The 18055-nt window shown below is 43.5% G+C and overlaps 1 protein-coding gene across 6 annotated transcripts in view; it reads right to left on the minus strand.

Moving 5' to 3' along the window:
- Positions 1-18055, minus strand: part of LOC125174690 (kalirin-like) — a 577730-nt gene that overhangs the window by 110138 nt on the left and 449537 nt on the right. For all 6 annotated transcript variants that reach the window (XR_007155513.1, XM_047874328.1, XM_047874329.1 and 3 more), the window contains exons 19-24: positions 17003-17117; positions 13338-13453; positions 12753-12875; positions 4838-5020; positions 3456-3574; positions 80-146 (exon numbers count right to left, since the gene is read on the minus strand). Coding sequence is in view for 5 of the 6 variants with exons in the window: in XM_047874328.1 (XP_047730284.1) it covers positions 80-146; positions 3456-3574; positions 4838-5020; positions 12753-12875; positions 13338-13453; positions 17003-17117 (723 nt within the window). In the remaining variant the exon portion in view is untranslated. The remainder of the gene's footprint in view (positions 1-79; positions 147-3455; positions 3575-4837; positions 5021-12752; positions 12876-13337; positions 13454-17002; positions 17118-18055) is intronic.

Genomic DNA, 18055 nt, shown 5'->3' on the forward strand with positions numbered 1-18055 from the left:
GAGCTCCTCTCAAGGACTTGATGCTGGCAAGGCTGTCATTTTTCCAATACAGCTGTGAACCGATTATTGCAAGACTTACCTCTAAGCACTCATGTAAGTCCCTTACATACGCCTTCTCTGTCTGCAGTAATTCAGCCATAATGAATCTACAAGAAAACAAATGGGCTTTTAGTTGGTTCGGGATATAATACCTCCCCTCCTTCAAACTTCTCTTCCCCACCCCAGCATTTATGACATTCCTGAATGACCCCATTTTTTTGCTTTACCAACATGTCTCTTCCTTTCTTCAAAATTCCTTGCCTCTGAGTATTATCATTGGTTGTCTATTGCTCCAGCATGTTTGTGTTCAGCTAGTTCCATATTCTCTCCCTTTCCTGCCTCAGTCTCACCACTCTGTGATGCTTTGCTGACACACGTGTGTCCTCCATTACACGTGTGTGCTCACATGTATGCACAAACATGCAGCAACACTCATATTCATTCTCACCAGCTACACAGCTCCACTCTCAGCTTCCTGCATGGAAGTCTCACAGCTCCCAGAATGAGGATTTCTGTTTCCTGTTCAATAGAACTGTTGACTTTTACCAAAATGGTAGCAGTACTAGAAGTCAAACCAGGTTTAAAAGCCAGGCACAGATGCCCAAGACACTGCCACTGAGACTTGGGGGGGGACGGGGGGACGGGTAGCACACTTTTTCTGTAAAGAGCCTGCTAGTCAATATTTGTGGGCAACTTTGCTGTTGTAATGTGAAAGGAGCCACAGACAATATGAAAAGAAAAAGTGTGGTTGTGTTCCAATAAAACTTTATTTATGGACACAAAAAGAATTTTATCCAATTTTCACATCATAAAATATTTTTCTTTTGATATTTTTTCAACCACTTAAAAATATTTAAAAAATAACTTTATGCTTACAGACTATGCGAAACAGACGAGGGGTCAGATTTGGTCCGTAGGCCATAGTTTGCTGACCTCTGGCCTAGATTATCCTGTACACGTTGATGCTATTCTAACGGGGCTTGTTTACAGGACAGACTGGTGTGAGTGAAGCTGAGCAAGCAAATCCAGGCACAGCACAAGTTAACAATGTTGTGACTGCTTTTTGGTCTCCCGTAAAGCAAAGCTTGTGCTTCACATCTGTAAGGAGAGAGCTCCCTTCCACTTGGGCCCCAAAACAACACAATGCTCTCTGGCAGTTATTAAACTTATGATGCGTGGCTTCACTGAAGTATACCTACTTCATTTTCTTTCTTTTACAGATTTTTAGTAAAAAATGGTGCTTCCTAGCTGACATGTGATATGCAGTAATGTCTAATTTGCCAAAGTATATGCTTACACATTTATCTTATAGGCTTTCTATGTCAGTTTTTCATGGTAGTTCATAACGAAAGCCCCAATTTGAAGGTGCTCCATCACATGAAAGTTTTGAGAATGACTATCCCTAAAGTGTCCCCTGTGGGGAATTTCACAAGAAATATGAAAATGAGCAGCATCTTTTCCTGGACCTTTACCTTTGTGAGATTTTCCTTAAAGCAATACACTGTTCTAGCAGTGGTCTTTCTATTAATATTAAAGTATTAATTTAAAAAAATTTCCTTTTGGGGCGCCTGGGTGGCGCAGTCGGTTAAGCGTCCGACTTCAGCCAGGTCACGATCTCGCGGTCCGTGAGTTCGAGCCCCGCGTCGGGCTCTGGGCTGATGGCTGGGAGCCTGGAGCCTGTTTCCGATTCTGTGTCTCCCTCTCTCTCTGCCCCTCCCTCGTTCATGCTCTGTCTCTCTCTGTCCCAAAAATAAATAAACGTTGAAAAAAAAATTTTTTTTTAAATTTCCTTTTGCAGGAGTTAAGTAGCCACTCTCTTAATATTCTTATTCTATTGGTAGAGTGGAAAGGGCATGAGCTTTAAAGTCAGACAAATAGAAGCTGAGTTTTGATTTTGTCATTTACTAGAGGTAGGACTTGCTTCTCTAAACCTCAGACTCCTTACTTAATATAACAGCTGATCACACAGGGTTGCTGAAAGGACTAAGTAAGATCACATAAGCAAAGTTTCTTATACACTGCAGGTACTTGGTAGACAAGGAAAGAGGGAAAATCAGGAGGAGCATAATCTGAGATGCTTTGAAAAGTTATCTTTGATTTTACTGCCTTGGTTTCTGGTATTCTTCCACCCTCTTCCTTTTTCTCCATCTGCTTCCTGCAGTCTTGACTGTCTTTCTTCATAATTTAGCTCCACTACCCTCCATCTCATTTTGTTCTCTTTTCCACCTGCCCTTTAACATCCTCTGGCTATTTGGTGACCCTGAGAGAGTCCAGCAGGAAGATTTGGCCAAGTATGATCTCTTTATTACCCTCTTTGTTACAGGCTGAATTGTGTTCCCCCAAAATTCATATGTTAAAGTCCTAGTACCTCAGAATGCAACTTTATTTAGAAATAGCCATTACAAATGTAAATAGTTAAGACTGAGTCATACTGGAGAAGGGTAGGGCCCTATTCCAAAGTGACTGGTGTCATTAAAAAAGGGAGAAATAGGGGCGCCTGGGTGGCTCGGTCGGTTAAGCGCCCGACTTCAGCTCAGGTCATGATCTCACGGTCCGTGAGTTTGAGCCCCGCGTTGGGCTCTGTGCTGACAGCTCAGAGCCTGGAGCCTGTTTCAGATTCTGTGTCTCCCTGTTTCTCTGCCCCTCCCCTGTTCATGCTTTGTCTCTCTCTGTCTCAAAAATAAATAAACATTAAAAAAAATTTTTTTTTAAAAAAGGGAGAAATATGTATATAAGTATATTTTGGGAGAATGCCATGTGCACCTGAAGCCAGCCATCCAGAAGGTAAGGAGAAAGGCCTGGAACAAATCCTTCCTTCCAAGCCCTCAGAAGGAATCAACTCTGCCAACATTTTGATCTCAGATTTCCAGTCTCTAGAACTGTAAAACAATATATTTCTGCTGTTGAAACTACCTAATTCATCATACTTTGTTACAGCAGCCCAAACAAACTAATACACTTCCCAGATAAAACACAAGCTCTGGCTTTGCAGACTGGCTTCAGTTTCTTCAGCTCCAAGGGACCTGTGGTCCTACTCTATTTTGATAAAATCAACTACATTGGGCTTCTTAATTTTAGGACACACTATTTTTTTCCAGCACTACCCAAAAATGAATCTGTCAAAACGTTTTCCATAAAGCCCTTGCAAGATCTCTGGGTATGTGTAATTCCCCAGCACCAATATAAATAAAGCAGAGTGATCAAGAAATGTTTTATATGGTGGGCATGGTTCCTTGTTTCCACTATCCAATGCTCTATAATTCTTGATTTGTGTGAAGTGTGGCTAGAAGCACCATGTCTGTCCATTCCACCCTTCTGTGGGTGATCATGAGGACACATTAAGCTGTCAAAAGGGTCATGTAGCAGAGAAAAAGAAGAGGAGCTTGCTAATTGGGTGAAAGCTCTCCAAAACATACTCTTTCTTCCGGGCTGACTTCCGCTTCTCTTCATTGACTTCGTGGTTGGCATCCCGTAGCTTGACCTCACGATCTGAAAGGCTTGCTGGGATGATGTCCAGCTCCAAGTCCTTATTGTCCTACACAGAGAGAGATGGCAGAGGTCATCTGAGAGATGCTTCGGGAGAGCAACTCACCAAAGTTAGGGGAGAAGGTAGAAGGCAAGACGGGAGAAAGATATAACGGAGCAAGTTCAGAAGATGGGGAATCCCTCAAATGGCCACCTACGAGTGCTCTTCTTTAAGGAATATACATTTTTTTCCAAATAAGAAATATATAAAATGTTCAAGTCAAATGGTCAGGGCTAATATCCATAGCAAGGAAAAACAATAAGTATATTTAATAATTAGTGTCATATTTCCCCAAGGATTTCAGTCCTTATTAAATCAATCAATCAATCAATCTATACGCACACACACATATAAATTAGTCTAAGATTGGTTATTAACCATTAAAACAGTGTGAAACCGAAATACATAAAGATATAAGAAAACTTTCATTTGTCAAGGGAAAATAATAAAAGCCAATATTTTTATTTAATGAACAACTTCCCTTGTAAATAGAAAGCTACATGATAGAACAATTACGAAATTTTCTAGCTGCCCATCCCTGCTTATTTCAACCACTGTTTTGTATGTATACAGGGTGGGAGCCTTTAGAAAAAAATCTCACAGTTTAAAGCATGGGGGATATGTTATTATTTCCCTCAATTTTAGCGGTTTAACTAGTGCACTCTCTAGTCTGCTCTGCTTCAGAGCATGAGCCTATTTAAAGATTTAAGAATTAGAAATCCTAGGATTAAATTGCCAGCCTATATTTAGCTCTTAATTCATAGGTTACTGACCTCTATTACAAAGAAGAGATTAACAGTCAGTCTTTCCTTGATTCATGGCAAATAGTATCTCTTTTCAGCTGAAATGTCAAATAGCCTTTGTACAACTGCATCCCTTATTCTTGAAAGAGCACTATTGTGCATAATGGGGACCCTAACATTTGCTGATTAACATAATTGGTTGGAAGATGGTACTGATGAAGCCAAGGTAAAGGGTTTAATCGTCAAAGGCAACAGTTAACTCTACACATAGAAAAACTGTTCTGTAGCCATGGGTCCCACCCCTGGCCAGCCAATTTTGCTGTATAGTACTAATCATGAGGGGCTGGAGGCCAACGGCTTACCAAGATCCATCCCCTCCACTAGAAAAACCACACAAGGCAGGCGTTCTAGGGGTCAATAGCTCAGAAAGATTGCTCTGGACAGTCCACTTCCTTCCATGGTAATGAGATCAGTGGCATGGAGAGGGAGAGAAGGGAGGATGTCCCAGCTAAGCAACCCCCATGCCTACCTCTGTGTTGACGCCGAGGGCTTTCTCCAGGGAGTACCGGTACTTTCCCATCCTCAAGGAGAAGTCTCTGTAATGCTTGTCCACTGTGGTCACCCATTTCCTGATCTCTGTGGCATGAATGTGGCCTTTTTCCACAAAGCTATCGGCCAGTTGAATCAGAAGCTTCACCTTCTCCTTTGTTTGCTGTCCCAAAAGATGGTCTTAAATTACTGGATTACATTTACTCTCATGGCCCTTCAGTCCCATCCCTCTTTTCTTCACAGCAGCCACAGATACCTCACTGCCTGCCTGGGTTTATAGCCCAGCTCTCACTTACTAGCTGGGAGATCTTGAATAAATTAGTTAAATCCTCAGTGCCTCAGTTCCTTTACCTGCAAAATAGGGATCATAATAATCCTACATCATAGGTTGTTGTGAACATTTCATGAAATGACAATGTAGAATGCTCAGAACAGTGCCTGGAACATAGTGCTCATGTTAAGAGCTCAGGAAGCAATACACGTTAGCCATCATGACTACTGTAAGAATCTTACACATTAATATATTTATCAGTTCACAGAATAGGTTAAAGTCACATCTGAGATCCATTTGAGTCTTAAAGTATCTCTAAATGGTGGATGGAAGGAGGTGGTGTGGGGTCTTTTTGAGCCAAGATGAAAAAAGCTGAGGCTTAGAGAGGCTTAGGGCTTGTTCAAATTCATACCACCTGTGAGCGACACAGCCTGTTTGCCTCTGGACCAAAGTGCCTAGTTCTCTTCCCTTCACTGTATTGGCCTGAAGTGGGCTTGTCAACAGGTAAAGCTGACATAGGCCAGGATCTAAAGAAATCCAATTAACATATTTAAGAGTAAAGTCTGCCCCTTTCACTACTCTCTTGTCTGAGAGAAGGAGAAGGAGGGAGGGAGAGGAGGTGGGGGAGGGAGGGAGAGAGAGAGAGGGAGGGAGGGAGGGAGGGAGGGAGGGAGAGAGAGAGAGAGAGAGAGAGAGAGAGAGAGAGAGAGAATGGAGTTAATGAAGCTAGTATCTACTACAGGGCTAAGGTAGAGTTTTGATGTGTATTGGATTAATTTCATTTCTAGCAAGAGGTTGTTCAACATCTACTCTGTCCATACCACTGTACCAAACCACTGTGCGGAAGGCTGTGGGGACAGGTTTGGGGGGTAAACAAAAGCAGAGAAAAAGATACTCATTTTCCCTAAACAGTCTATATCTCTAGAGGGGATAAGATAGTCATGTAGAGTGGTTAAATAACTTGGGGCATTACGTAACTGAACGTCAACATGAGAAGTATGTAGAGTTAACACTGCAGGAATTTTAAAACAGGAAAAAATGAAGGTGGGCTGGCATGGGCAGGAAAGGTCTCGTGGGGAAGCAGGACTATGTCAGTAAGATACGGAAACAGAAGAAATGTTCAAAGAAGTAAACACTTGCTTATCTTTTATCCTAAGGTTGGGTTTTGAAACTCCAAAGTCAGGGAAGCTTGATTAATTTTACGAAACAGTAAAGAATACTGTAATAATATTCTGAGAAGTAAAATTATCTTTTGGATTGGAAGAGAGTAGGTCCAAGATTTAGATCATGCTAAAATCTAGATAACTGAGGCAAAAAATTTCTGGAGCAAAAGTAGAACGGACAGAAGAGCCTTTCTTCTTCTTCTTTTTTTTTTTTAATGTTTATTTTGAGAGAGACAGAGCATGAGCAGAAGAGGGGCAGAGAGAGAGAGAGAGAGAGGGAGACACAGAATCTGAAGCAGGCTCCAGGCTCTGAGCTCTCAGCACAGAGCCCTATGTGGAGCCTGAATCGACGAACCATGAGATCATGACCTGAGCCAAATTTGGATGCTTAACCAACTGAGTCACCCAGGTGCTCCAGAAGAGCCTTTCTTTATTCCACCCTCCTCTCTCACTTTTCCAGGCTCATCTCCCACAATAGACTAACCCTCTCAAGAAATGCCAGAAAGGGACTCCTTCTGGCCAGAAAGACAAGCAAGGCCAGAAAGATGTGGAATCCAGCTCTTCAGCAACACACATGTCTGAGCCTCTCCTGTCTCAGGACAATGAGCTGGTACCCAGGCTGGGAAACGAGGGCCCCAAAAAACTTTGGTGTGAAGGAAAGAAGGTGGGTATGGGGACAGGAGAAGCATCTCCTTAGCCATGATAAGGCAAAGAATAATAGCATTGGGAATTGGTTAAGAAAAGATCCCTGGTATCCTAAGGACTTCTACCTCACTACATTTAGGTTTTTTTTTTTTCCCCTCTGAAAACAATTGTTATAAGGTTTGCTATTTATTTAAAACAGAGATTAATTTTTTGCAGCTATAATCAAGAAATCTTTATGTAAAACTCTTGAAAGCACTTATTTATTTTTATTTATTTACTCTCTCAGTAAGATGTCATCATGAAATGGGAGTTTCATGGCCAGCTGGTGGCAGCAGCCCTACAGGCAGCTCCATCACAGGAAATGGCATCCTGAAACCTGGAAACTGTGATTCAGATGCAACAGAGAGAATGGCTTGTGACCAAGAGGGTCCCAGGTATGTATGGACCTGGGGGAACAAATGGACAGTAAAATGGGCAGTGTAGACAAACCCTCCTCATGTGGTCTCACCTACCTTAGTGACTGCCTCCAGGATCTCCATGGCCCCTAAGCACCAGTCATGCCGACCTCACATGTCCCTCCTGCTGTCATGGGTGGTACCTACTCATCCCTGCTTTCCATCCAGTGGCCCTCTTCCCCACCAGCTGATGGGGGATGCTCTTTCCCCTGTCCCTAAAGCACTATATGTGTACCTCTACTTCAGCACATATCAGTCTGAGTCACTTATGTGTCTCCTTCATTAGACCGTGCACATCTCAAAGGTAAGTGTTACATCTGATTCATTTGTATCTCCAGGGTCTAGAAAATAGTGGGCATACCATAAATGTTGAATAAATGAATTAGTGAGTAATATTGTGTTTGGAGGTAAGTAAAGCTGGACCAGCAAAAGTTGAGGGTTTATACTGGGGAGAATTAGATGAAAAATTTGACCCATACACTGGACTGCAACCATGCACCTACTTAGAGTAGTCTGAAATGAATTCTCACATACGAGTGACTATGGTGGCACCATGTGACCTGCCAAATGCTTGGCCACAGCTGATGATATCAGAGGCAAACACTTGTATCACTGGGGTGGCCCATCAATATGAAGCCACTGACTTCTTGTGTGGTGTCCTGGCCCCAGTTGTTTTTCTGGTGATTTAGACTGCATGGAAAACTGGGTAGGTGGTTGCAGAGTAGAACTGAAAACAGACAGCAGACATGAGAAGGGAAAGACAAGCTGAATCACAGTAGCGGTGATAATGTATTCCTGATCCCCCTGTCATGAGATGATGAGACAGTGTGATTGCTAGGATGGCCCCTGGTGTAGGGTGACAGCCCAGTGTTCACATCCAGAGGTGAGACTATGCCACATTTCTTGTTCTTCCCATAAGGCTGAGTCATTCAGATTTTCTTGGACTCCTGGGAGGTCTAGCCATGGCTTCTATATTCATTTCCATATACAGCCATACAATATCTTTTCCCTTTCATAATTCAAGCCAGTTTGAATCTCAAGTCTTGCCACCAAAACAGAGTAACTTATATAGACTGAAAAAATGGGGGTCAGATTGCAGAGGCTCTTGAATGGTAGGGTCAGGTGTATGGGCCATGAAGCCTTTAGGAAATGTAATTCATTTGAGCCTGGAAATTTAGAATGGATAAATATCTCACTTATCCTGGGCTTCATGGTTCCTCTAATGTATGTTTTGCTCTATTTTGAATTCTATGTAATCTGCTAGAAAAGTCAGAGGTAAAAATAAAGGGGTCAGTAGTTCTATTTTTCTTCCTCCCCCCACCTTTTTCTTCTTTCCCTTCTTTGATCAGTTAATATTATGCCATCTTTCCCTGATCAGTGAGCCTTACTCTGAATATAGTTTTCAAAAAGCCCTTTTGGTATCTTTTGCACATTTGATAAGTTATTAAAGTTATTTAGCCTTCTGATATTATTCTCATAATCTCATTATAATCTTCCAATTTGCCTTTCATTGCTGATATTCCTTGTATTTATTGATACATTCTTTGTAGATATGAATTTATTGAGCTCCCTGTGTGGGTAAAAAGTTCTCTTGAGATACATCTTCATATTCATTCCACAGGGGAGAGTTTGTCACTATATGTGAGAAACTAAAACTTTCAAAAATGTCTATTGCATGTAAACTATATCCTCTTACGAGTCTCAGAAACAAAATCAGGTCCATCTTTTATCTGAACTGTTCAGATCCTACTTTTCTCAGTGTAAAGCACCTGCAAACAAGCCCAGTGTCCCCTTTCCACACAGCCTTCATTTCTCAATTAGCTAATTTAGTTCAGCTAAGGCACAAGGCACTTTTGTTATCATTTAATTCTCTTTTGTTAAGAATTAAGTCTGACTTATCTCATAGCTTCTTTCACTTTTGGAGATAAAATTACCAGTTTAAAGAAGTGTCTTCTCAACATCAGTTCTCTTTGGGAGATGTAAATAAAATCCCCATGCCCTCCAGAATGGCTATATTAAAAAGACAAATGATAAGTATTGGAGGGGATGTGGAGAAGTCAGAATTCCTATACACCACTGGTGGGGATGTAAAATGGCACAGCCACAGTTGGGCAGCTCCTCAAAAAGTTAAACATACAGTCACCATAGGCCTCAGCCATTCCACTCCTAGGTATATACCTAAGAGAACTGAAAAGAGATGTTTACACAAAGGCTTGTATACAAATATTCATTATTCATAGTAGCCTCAAACAGAAAACAACCCAAATGTCCATCAACTGATGAATGGATAAAAAGTGTGGCATATCTCTATAATGGAGTATTTATTCAGTCAGACAAAGCGATGAAGTAATGATGCATACCACAACATGAATGAACCTTGAAAACATTATACATGAAAAAAGCCAGACACAAAAGGCCACGTATTACAGGATTCCTGGATTCTGTTTATATGAAATTTCCAGAATAGGCAAATTCATAAAGACAGAAAATAGAATAGTGGTTCCAGGGGCTGAGGAGAGGAAGGAATGGGGAGTCACTGCTAATGGGTACAGGGTTTCTTTTGAGGGTAATGAAAATGTTCTGGAGCTAGATAGTGGCAATGGTTGTATGACCTTGTGAATATACAAAATCCACTGAATTGTAAAAAATGAAAAACCAAAGAATCTTCAAACAAAATTTTGCTATTAGAAGAAATAGATTTCTTCCAGCTGCCAAAATGATTAAGCTTTCCTATCATCATGTACTTTGACTCCTTATAAATTTGGAAGCCCACAATAGGAAAATATCTCGTGTATTCTTCTAACTGGATTTTCTACAGCCTACCACAATAAGAAAAATTTTGTTATCCTCTTATCCCCACCCGATTCTCTTTATCTTATTTTTCTCTTTACACTTGTGGCTTGCTATATAGAAAGTATATTTTTATATTTAGTGTTTCTTCTATTTGATCTGTTTCTTTGGAGCAGAGAATAATAATTCAACATATTCAATATGCTCTATTGCCCTGTTTAGTTGTGAGGGCCACCCTATTTTCTCTCTGTGTTGAGGTCAATTTGGTTTCCGTTTCCAATTCACTTTACTGGTTATAAAGATTAAAATCAAAGGTAGCTAGTTAAAGAAGGCTTGCCTCTGGGAAGTGCAGCTGGAGAGGAACAGGAGGCAACTGTTGCCTTTAATCAGAAGCTCTTCAGCTGGATTTGTTACCCTGTAATAAATATTCTTGAGACTTAGAACATGATAGATGGGAAAATGAAACCCCATTATGGAAAGAGTTAAGTTAGGAGGGAGAGAGAACAGAGAGAGCCAAAGGAATAGAATCACATTAAATATAGATTTGGTGTAGGGAGTCATTGAATCTACCCAAACTTCTTTTTTCCCCTATGTTCACAAATATTCGCAGCCTCCCTTTGATGCATGATTCAGTCAGGCAAGTAAACAAAGTGTGGTTCTTATCCTTTGGGATCTTGCTGGCTCAGACATGAGATGACACTTCGCACAGATTACTGGAGAACAGGATGGTTCATGGCAGGTCCCTTAAGGGTTATACAGACAACAGTGGCCGGAATGCAGGGATGGGCCAGATCACATCCCGGCATGTCTGCATGATCACAGAGGAGGAGGCACTCCAGTGGAAAGGCAGGCTCTTTTTTAAAAATACAAACCAGAAGGAAGAAAATAATATTCTAGGCAGAAAAACAGTATGGAAAAGGTACAGAGGCAAGAAAGCATATGATGTATCTCTCAGAGGGTAAGAAAATACATCCATTCAGCTGGAGCATAAAATTTGCACGAAAGAATAATGAAGATAAAACTGGGGAGGTGAGGTGGTGCTACTGAGGAGGTTGTTAATCTGAAGACACTGGCGAATCACTGAAGTTCTTGGACTGGGTGGAAACAGTGCCCACCCAGTGTTTTCAAGATGAACCTCAATGATGAGCACGATGGATGGGAAGGAAGGAGAGGCTGAAAGCATGGAATCCAGTTAGGGTGGTTGCGAATATGAATGGAAAAGAGGAGAAAGACAGCAAGAAGATCTTAAGGAAGAGGAAGTTAAGTTGACTAGACAATTCTCTACATTTCCTCTTAGGTTATGAACAGATTCCGATCCTAACAAGTTCTGGGTATCTACCACAATCCATCTGATGGGGTTGGAACACCAGTGGATCTGATACCATTCTGCTTGTTAATGGTTCATTATTTGGAGGGGGGCAGATAGACACAAAGTATAGGTCATTCAAAAGCTGTTTTCATTTGGATTTGAAAAGAGTTCTGGGCATCTGTCACCTTCCTAGTGCTGTTTGCTCTGGTTGGTACTGAAATGAGTCTCTTATCTGAACTGACAGCTTTTCACATTGGATGAAAAGGCCCCGCAGCTCACAGGGTTGCAGGGGAAAGTTTGCCACTATCAGAAGTTCATAGTGTAGAATTCATAAAGTGAATACCCACTCATAAAGTATCAGTTCCAGAAAGAGGCTAAGGGCCTAATTTTGTGACAGGAAACTAGAGGAAATGTGCCTTAGCAGGGATCTTTGGGGCGGGGGGGGGGGGGGGGGTGGGCATCAGTACGTTTCCCCCCCACTGTGACCCCCACAAAAGCAGCTCTCATCCTGGTTACAGCACCTGCCATGTGAGGAAGTGGTGCCAAGACAGGCTCCTCGATGGCAGGGAGCCCAGTGTGAGGCGCGAGGATGCCACAAAGAGGGAACTGAGACAGGAGATTTTCATCCAGACCCAAGGGTCCTCAGACCAAACCCTGGCTGTGAAAACAGATTTCCTCCTACGACAGCATTTCCTGCCTCAGTGTGAATGGGGGTGTGACGGTGTGTGCTGTGTGCGCCAGTGCACATTTTGCTCCCCAGAGACCCCGGCCTGGCTCGTTTGCAGGTCTGAGGCCAGATGGAAGCCGTCGGTTCAGGAAATAAGAAACTCACCTGTTTTGTGAACCCATCCACAGTCACTGGCCTATACGGGTAGACTTCCCAAACCATTCAAACGTCAAGAACGTGTGGATAGGTGCAGAAGTTCACAGTGCAGTGTGCATTTCACATGAGTGTGCCCCTTCGCCTTATTTGGTCTAAAAGAATACAGCAGAGTCTACACCTGTAGCATGGAGGTGAGTATTTGGGAGCACAGTGTATAGGAGCTGACTTCTCTCATACAGATGCTCCATCCAGCATCTGCAATTCTTTGGGTATTCAGGTTTCAATGGAGATCATCCTACCCACGCTCTCTGACACCCCACCTCTTGCCCCTGTGGTCAACATTTCTGTGCACTGAGGCTGTTCTCCTTTTCATAATGTAAAACTGGCCAGACTGGGGAGTGCTGGGTGTGTGTGGGGAGGGCTCCAGATTGCTTCCTACCTTGGCGGGCACCCTGAATTCCCCATACTCTTTCAGCAGTTCCTGAGTCTCCTCTGTGGTCTCTCCGGGGGAGGTATGTGTTGAGAGGTAATATTCACCTGTTTCTTGGATCCAGTCCAGCGCCTGTGGGAGGAAACAACCCACCCAGTCCCCCAAAAGTCAGCTGTCAATTGCAAAACATGCATTGTTACACTGTTTGGGACAGTGTGACGGACCCAGGAAATGCTGACACCATTTGGTCAGTATGGAGCTTGGAAGCTGATTTTAGGACTGAGCCCTCTCCCGTTAGACTTGGAGCATCCTACCAGTAAAGAGAATGTCTCATCCTCATCTTCTAGGCCAGGCCTAGGATCATCCATGAGCTCTTAGAGGCAATCTGACCCCAGCATCTTCTCCCAACTCCTGGTACAGAGTACGGGTAAAGGCTGAAGGACTGCTAAGTGACAGTCTGTTCTCCTTCCTTTTGTCAGCACCACCTCCCATCTCTACTATGCCTGCTGCTGTGACCCTCCTCTGTGTCCCATGCTGTGGTCATCTGGGTGTCCACACAGTCCCCAGAACTGAGGCAAAGTCAGGGCAACATACCTGCTTAGCACTGCGCTCAAACACCACATATTGCTGGCACTGGTCTAACCGTCGCTTCTTCAAGGTCCAGAAGTGCAGGACACGATTCTCCCTCTGTAAGAGCTCACTCAAGATGGCTGTGGGGCAGAAGAGAGGAGCGCTGCTTCTGGGGGGCCCTGAGCAAATCTGCACACCCCAGGGGCCAGATAACTGTGACTTGCAAATCTCCCCATGGGACTAATCCAGGCACCAGATGTGGGGAACCAAAAGCTTGGTCCACAGAGAACTTCCCAGAGGGGATCAAGATCGGGGGCGTGAGGCCTGTTGATGAAGTTCCATCAGTTAAGGGAGGAAGAGGATGCCCCCAGGGTAACTTAAAAGTGACCCTGATTCTCTTCATACCAAAGCCAGTGCTTGATGGTAAGATACCTTGGGAGGTGTCAGATCTTAAAATAACAGCTAACTCAGTTGGCCTCTGGAGCCTATGGAGAGCAAGGAGACTTGATAAGAATCCCAGCCACTCTGGAGTGCTAGGAGAGGGTGGGAGAGGAACAACAGTATGAGGGACAGTATAACTGCATAGATAACCCATGTCCTGAGCCACACTCTCTGCCCTGTACAAGCGGCTATGCACACACAGCACAGCCTTGAAATCATGGGCGTAGGGAAGCTGTGTTAGGATCATGTCTACCTGGAATCAGGTCTCTAGGTCCAAATTTCCATGCTAAGAAAAGGTGAATGCTATTCTCGTTACCTCTAATGATATCAGGTGAGAGGACATGCACCAGGCATGTGGCACCATGATGGGCCACGGCAGGTGTTCATCCATGTCATGTCCCTCTCTCCTCCTGTCATTCCAGCAGCAGCTGGCTATATGCCTAAATTTCCTATGTGTTTTAATAGTGTGCTCTATGCTTGAAGCACTCCTATTTAGTTTGTATTGTGTCTGCCTCCTGCTTCCTGCTAATTCTGTTAGATACTAATAAAATACACAATGATATGAAAAATTAATATTTATTAAGCACTTGCTAGGTAGCAAGCACATATTCTCATAATACTCTGTGATGCACATACCATTAATACCTCCATTTAGAGACGAAGACACGGAGATTCAGAGAGGCTAGGTAACTTGCCCAGGGTCATTCAGATAGAAACGTTTGACCTCAGAGCCTGAGTCCTTAGCTACCTTGGTCCTCTGGGTTAGAGGGGCTGAGAAGCACAGACTACCACTACAGAAGCTTTACAAAAAAGGGCACAATCAAATCACAGTACTTGTACTTCGAACTTTTAGTGCATCCTCCTGGAAGGACAAAAATCTGTCTCTCTTCCTTTAAGGCTGAGAACTTTCATAGGTCTCAATTAGTCACCAATCCCTATATGTATGCCTTTATTATGTGACTTTTTAGTTCCTCCACAAAGAGACAAATTGCCCTGCTTTAAGGCTCAGCCGTGTGACCTGATCTGGCAAATGTGTTGTTAACAGGTATTATACAAGCAGGAACTTAGTGTGCTTGTGCACATGACCTTGCCATCACCACTATAAGGAGTTTTCCCGGGTAATTTCTCCTTCACCTGGGGTCCCAGAATTAATACATGTGGAACAGGCAAGAACCCAACCTGCAGTGAAGGCACCAAGCCAGCCAGACTTGCAGCATGAAACAAAGCCGCATTGCTAAGCCCAGCCAAGACCGCTGGTCCCCAGCCAATGCAGTCACTTGAACAATAAATGCTTACAGTTGAATGTCACTGAATTTTTGCTTGTTATGCCATAATAATTGCACCTGTAATACAAACTTAAAATAAGTGGTCCTGGCCTTGGGTCCAGGCAGCAGGTGGAAAGGAAATAGGTATTGGAGAAATTGTAGGTCCCTGCTTAGGTGGAAGCTTCAATTGGGCAAAGACAAGTAAGAACCTGTGTTTACTATAATCTTTTGGCCTCCTAATCCTTGTTTTGCTCACTGCAGAATCTTCTGCGGTGGTTAAGAGAATCAACCCTGATCAGGCAAAAATCCTAGAGTTTCAGATTTCATTTCTCCCCTTTCTGGAAAGCTTTCCTATGGACACAACAACCTGCCCTCACCCTTATGAAGGTGCAGCATACTCTGGTCTTTCTGGGTGCCTGCCACTCCTGGTACAGTGAGGTGTAGGGGGAGGCACATGCTCTCTCAACAGGCAGTTGGCCTCACCCGGACTGCTGCCAGCACTGCAATGTGCACGAAGGACAGAGTGACATAATGCCAGCCACCCACAGGTCCCCTGACCTCAAACAGGGAGCATATCTGGAAAAGGAACCCTGCTTCCTTCTTCTCTGCAGCAAATTTTATTCCTAAGTGTAATTCTTCCCAGTGGCCTCTGATCTTCCCACCTCTCGAGCTCTCTGAGCAGGGAGGGAGGCCCTTCCTATGGCAGATCAGTGCCACCCACTTCTCAGCCCTCAGCCTGTCCCCACCCCTCACTCCAGGTCAGTTTCAGCTCCCTCCCTAGCCTGGGTCTCCAGACTTGCAGTCCTCTGCTGTGTCAAGATGAGATGACACTTGTTAAATTCTTCACTCGAAGGCCAATTTCCACATGGCCCAGCATCAGTGATACCAATGATAATCATTTAAGCTGAAAGTGGTCACCTGATTAGTAATTATTGAAGGTTACTGATTTGTTCATACAATTGTAGATTTTATAGACTTCAGAGAGATATTAAAGATTATCTAGACCAGTAGTTATCTAAATTTTATGTGCACACAAATCATCTGCTTGGTTGGGGTGGAAGAGCTCTTGTCAAAACGCAGCTTCTCACTCAGCAGGTCTAGGCAGGGCCTGAGAGTCTGTGCTTCTCACATGTCTCCAGGTGATACCAGTGCTGCTGGTCTGGGGACCACATTTTGAGGAACCAGAATTCAGACACCTTCCATTTTAAAGTATGAAAAAGGGGCTCTGGGGTGGCTCAGTCGGTCAAGCATCCAACTTTGGCTCAGGTCATGGTCTCACGTTTAGTGAGTTCAAGCCCTGCATCGGGTGAGCTTGAGCCCCACTTTGGGATTCTCTCTCTCTCTCTCTCTCTGCCCCGAGCTCACTCGCACTCTCTCTCAAAATAAAAATAAAAATAAAAATAAAAATAAAAATAAAAATAAAAATAAATAAATAAATAAAATAAGAAACTGAAATTATAAAAGCTTACATGGTGAGTCATAAAGCCAGGATTAGAATTTGGTTTTATGCTTCTCAGTCTGTCTTGTTTCTGGGCTGTAAGATACCCTAGTCTTGTGTTCTTCAATACATGTTAGCCACATCTGGATATTTACATTTAAGTTAATTAATATTCAATAAAAGGAAAAATTTAGTTCCTCAGTTGCATTCACCACATTTCAAGTGCTCAGTAGCCCGTGTGACTAGTGGCTACTATACAAACGGTGTAGATACAGACCATTTCTTTTAATTCATAAAATTAAGTGTTGCTCTAGATCAAGATAACTGAAAAAGTGCCGGGGAAATTACATCTTCATTTTTCCATTCCAAATCTTGATGCATGTTTAAAAATTGCCCAGGAATCACCACTGCCCATACCATCTCACATCAACATTTTTCTTATCCAAGGAGAAGAATCAGGAAATCAGAGATTGCATAAAGACAAGGTACACAGCCTCCGGTCAGTGCTGCCGATGCGGCTCACGGCTGGAAGCCCCCACACTGACCTTTCACTTGCTGCTCAGGTCCCCGCGTGTGGCTGGCGGCACTGGGCATGCTGACGTTGTTCCTGTGGATGTACTTGAGAAACACTTCAGCGTTCCGCCGCGCCAAGGTACAGGCCTGAGAGAGACAAAGGTGTGAGGACCCCAGCAGGTGCCTGGGGTCTAAGACACTGGAAAAGGGGTGCTGGTGGTGAGGTTTCTGGAGCTCTGGGTAAGCAGAGCCCTGGAGGCCACTTCTGGTTCACAGATACTCCAATCCCAATGTAGGAGGCTCACCCTTTTGTGGAAGAAAGAATCACTCCCTGGGCTTCTCTCCTTTCCATCCCAGCTCAAAATCAGAAATCAGCCATCCCTTGACTCCCTATATGTTGATTCAGTGTTAATAATGTCATAGTTACTGCGTCAGGCTGGTTTTCCTCTGCCACCAGAATGCCTCTTATATGACCACTGGGGTAAGTCACTTTAACATTAGACTTGAGAAAGCAAATTTGGTAAACAAACCTATTAACCATACATTCCATATCCAAATGGAAATTACATTAAAAAAACCTTATTTGTCCATAAAATCCACGCCCACCTCAGTGACACTAATATCCTACTGCTGGGAAATATGGATCCACACACAGGACTAAGAGCCATTCCACCACCCTCTTGACAATTCGTGCTAGCTGTGCATGGCAGAGGACAGGTCACGTTCTCCTTGTCCCCATGGAGGAGACCCAGGCCCCAAGTGGGCAGGAATCATGAAGCATGTCAGGGCTAGAATCTAGGACTACTGACAGATTATTCCTAGTTTCTCTCAAGGCCAAAGAATTTCTGAATTTCTTTGAGGTTTTCTTCTGTTGCAGAAGTACTGCAGCAGGGCCCCTTATCCACAGTTTCCATCTGTGCAGTGTCAGTTACCCGCAGTCAACTGCGGTCCAGAAGCAGGTGGTCCTCCTCCTGATGTGATGTAGCCTATTGCTACTTCACAGTGCCGACATCATCCACCTCACTTCATCTCATCTTGTAGGCATTTTATCATCTCACAGCATCACAAGAAGGATGAGTACAGTC

The sequence above is a fragment of the Prionailurus viverrinus genome, chromosome C2 (assembly GCF_022837055.1).
Source record: "Prionailurus viverrinus isolate Anna chromosome C2, UM_Priviv_1.0, whole genome shotgun sequence".
NCBI lineage: Eukaryota > Metazoa > Chordata > Mammalia > Carnivora > Felidae > Prionailurus > Prionailurus viverrinus.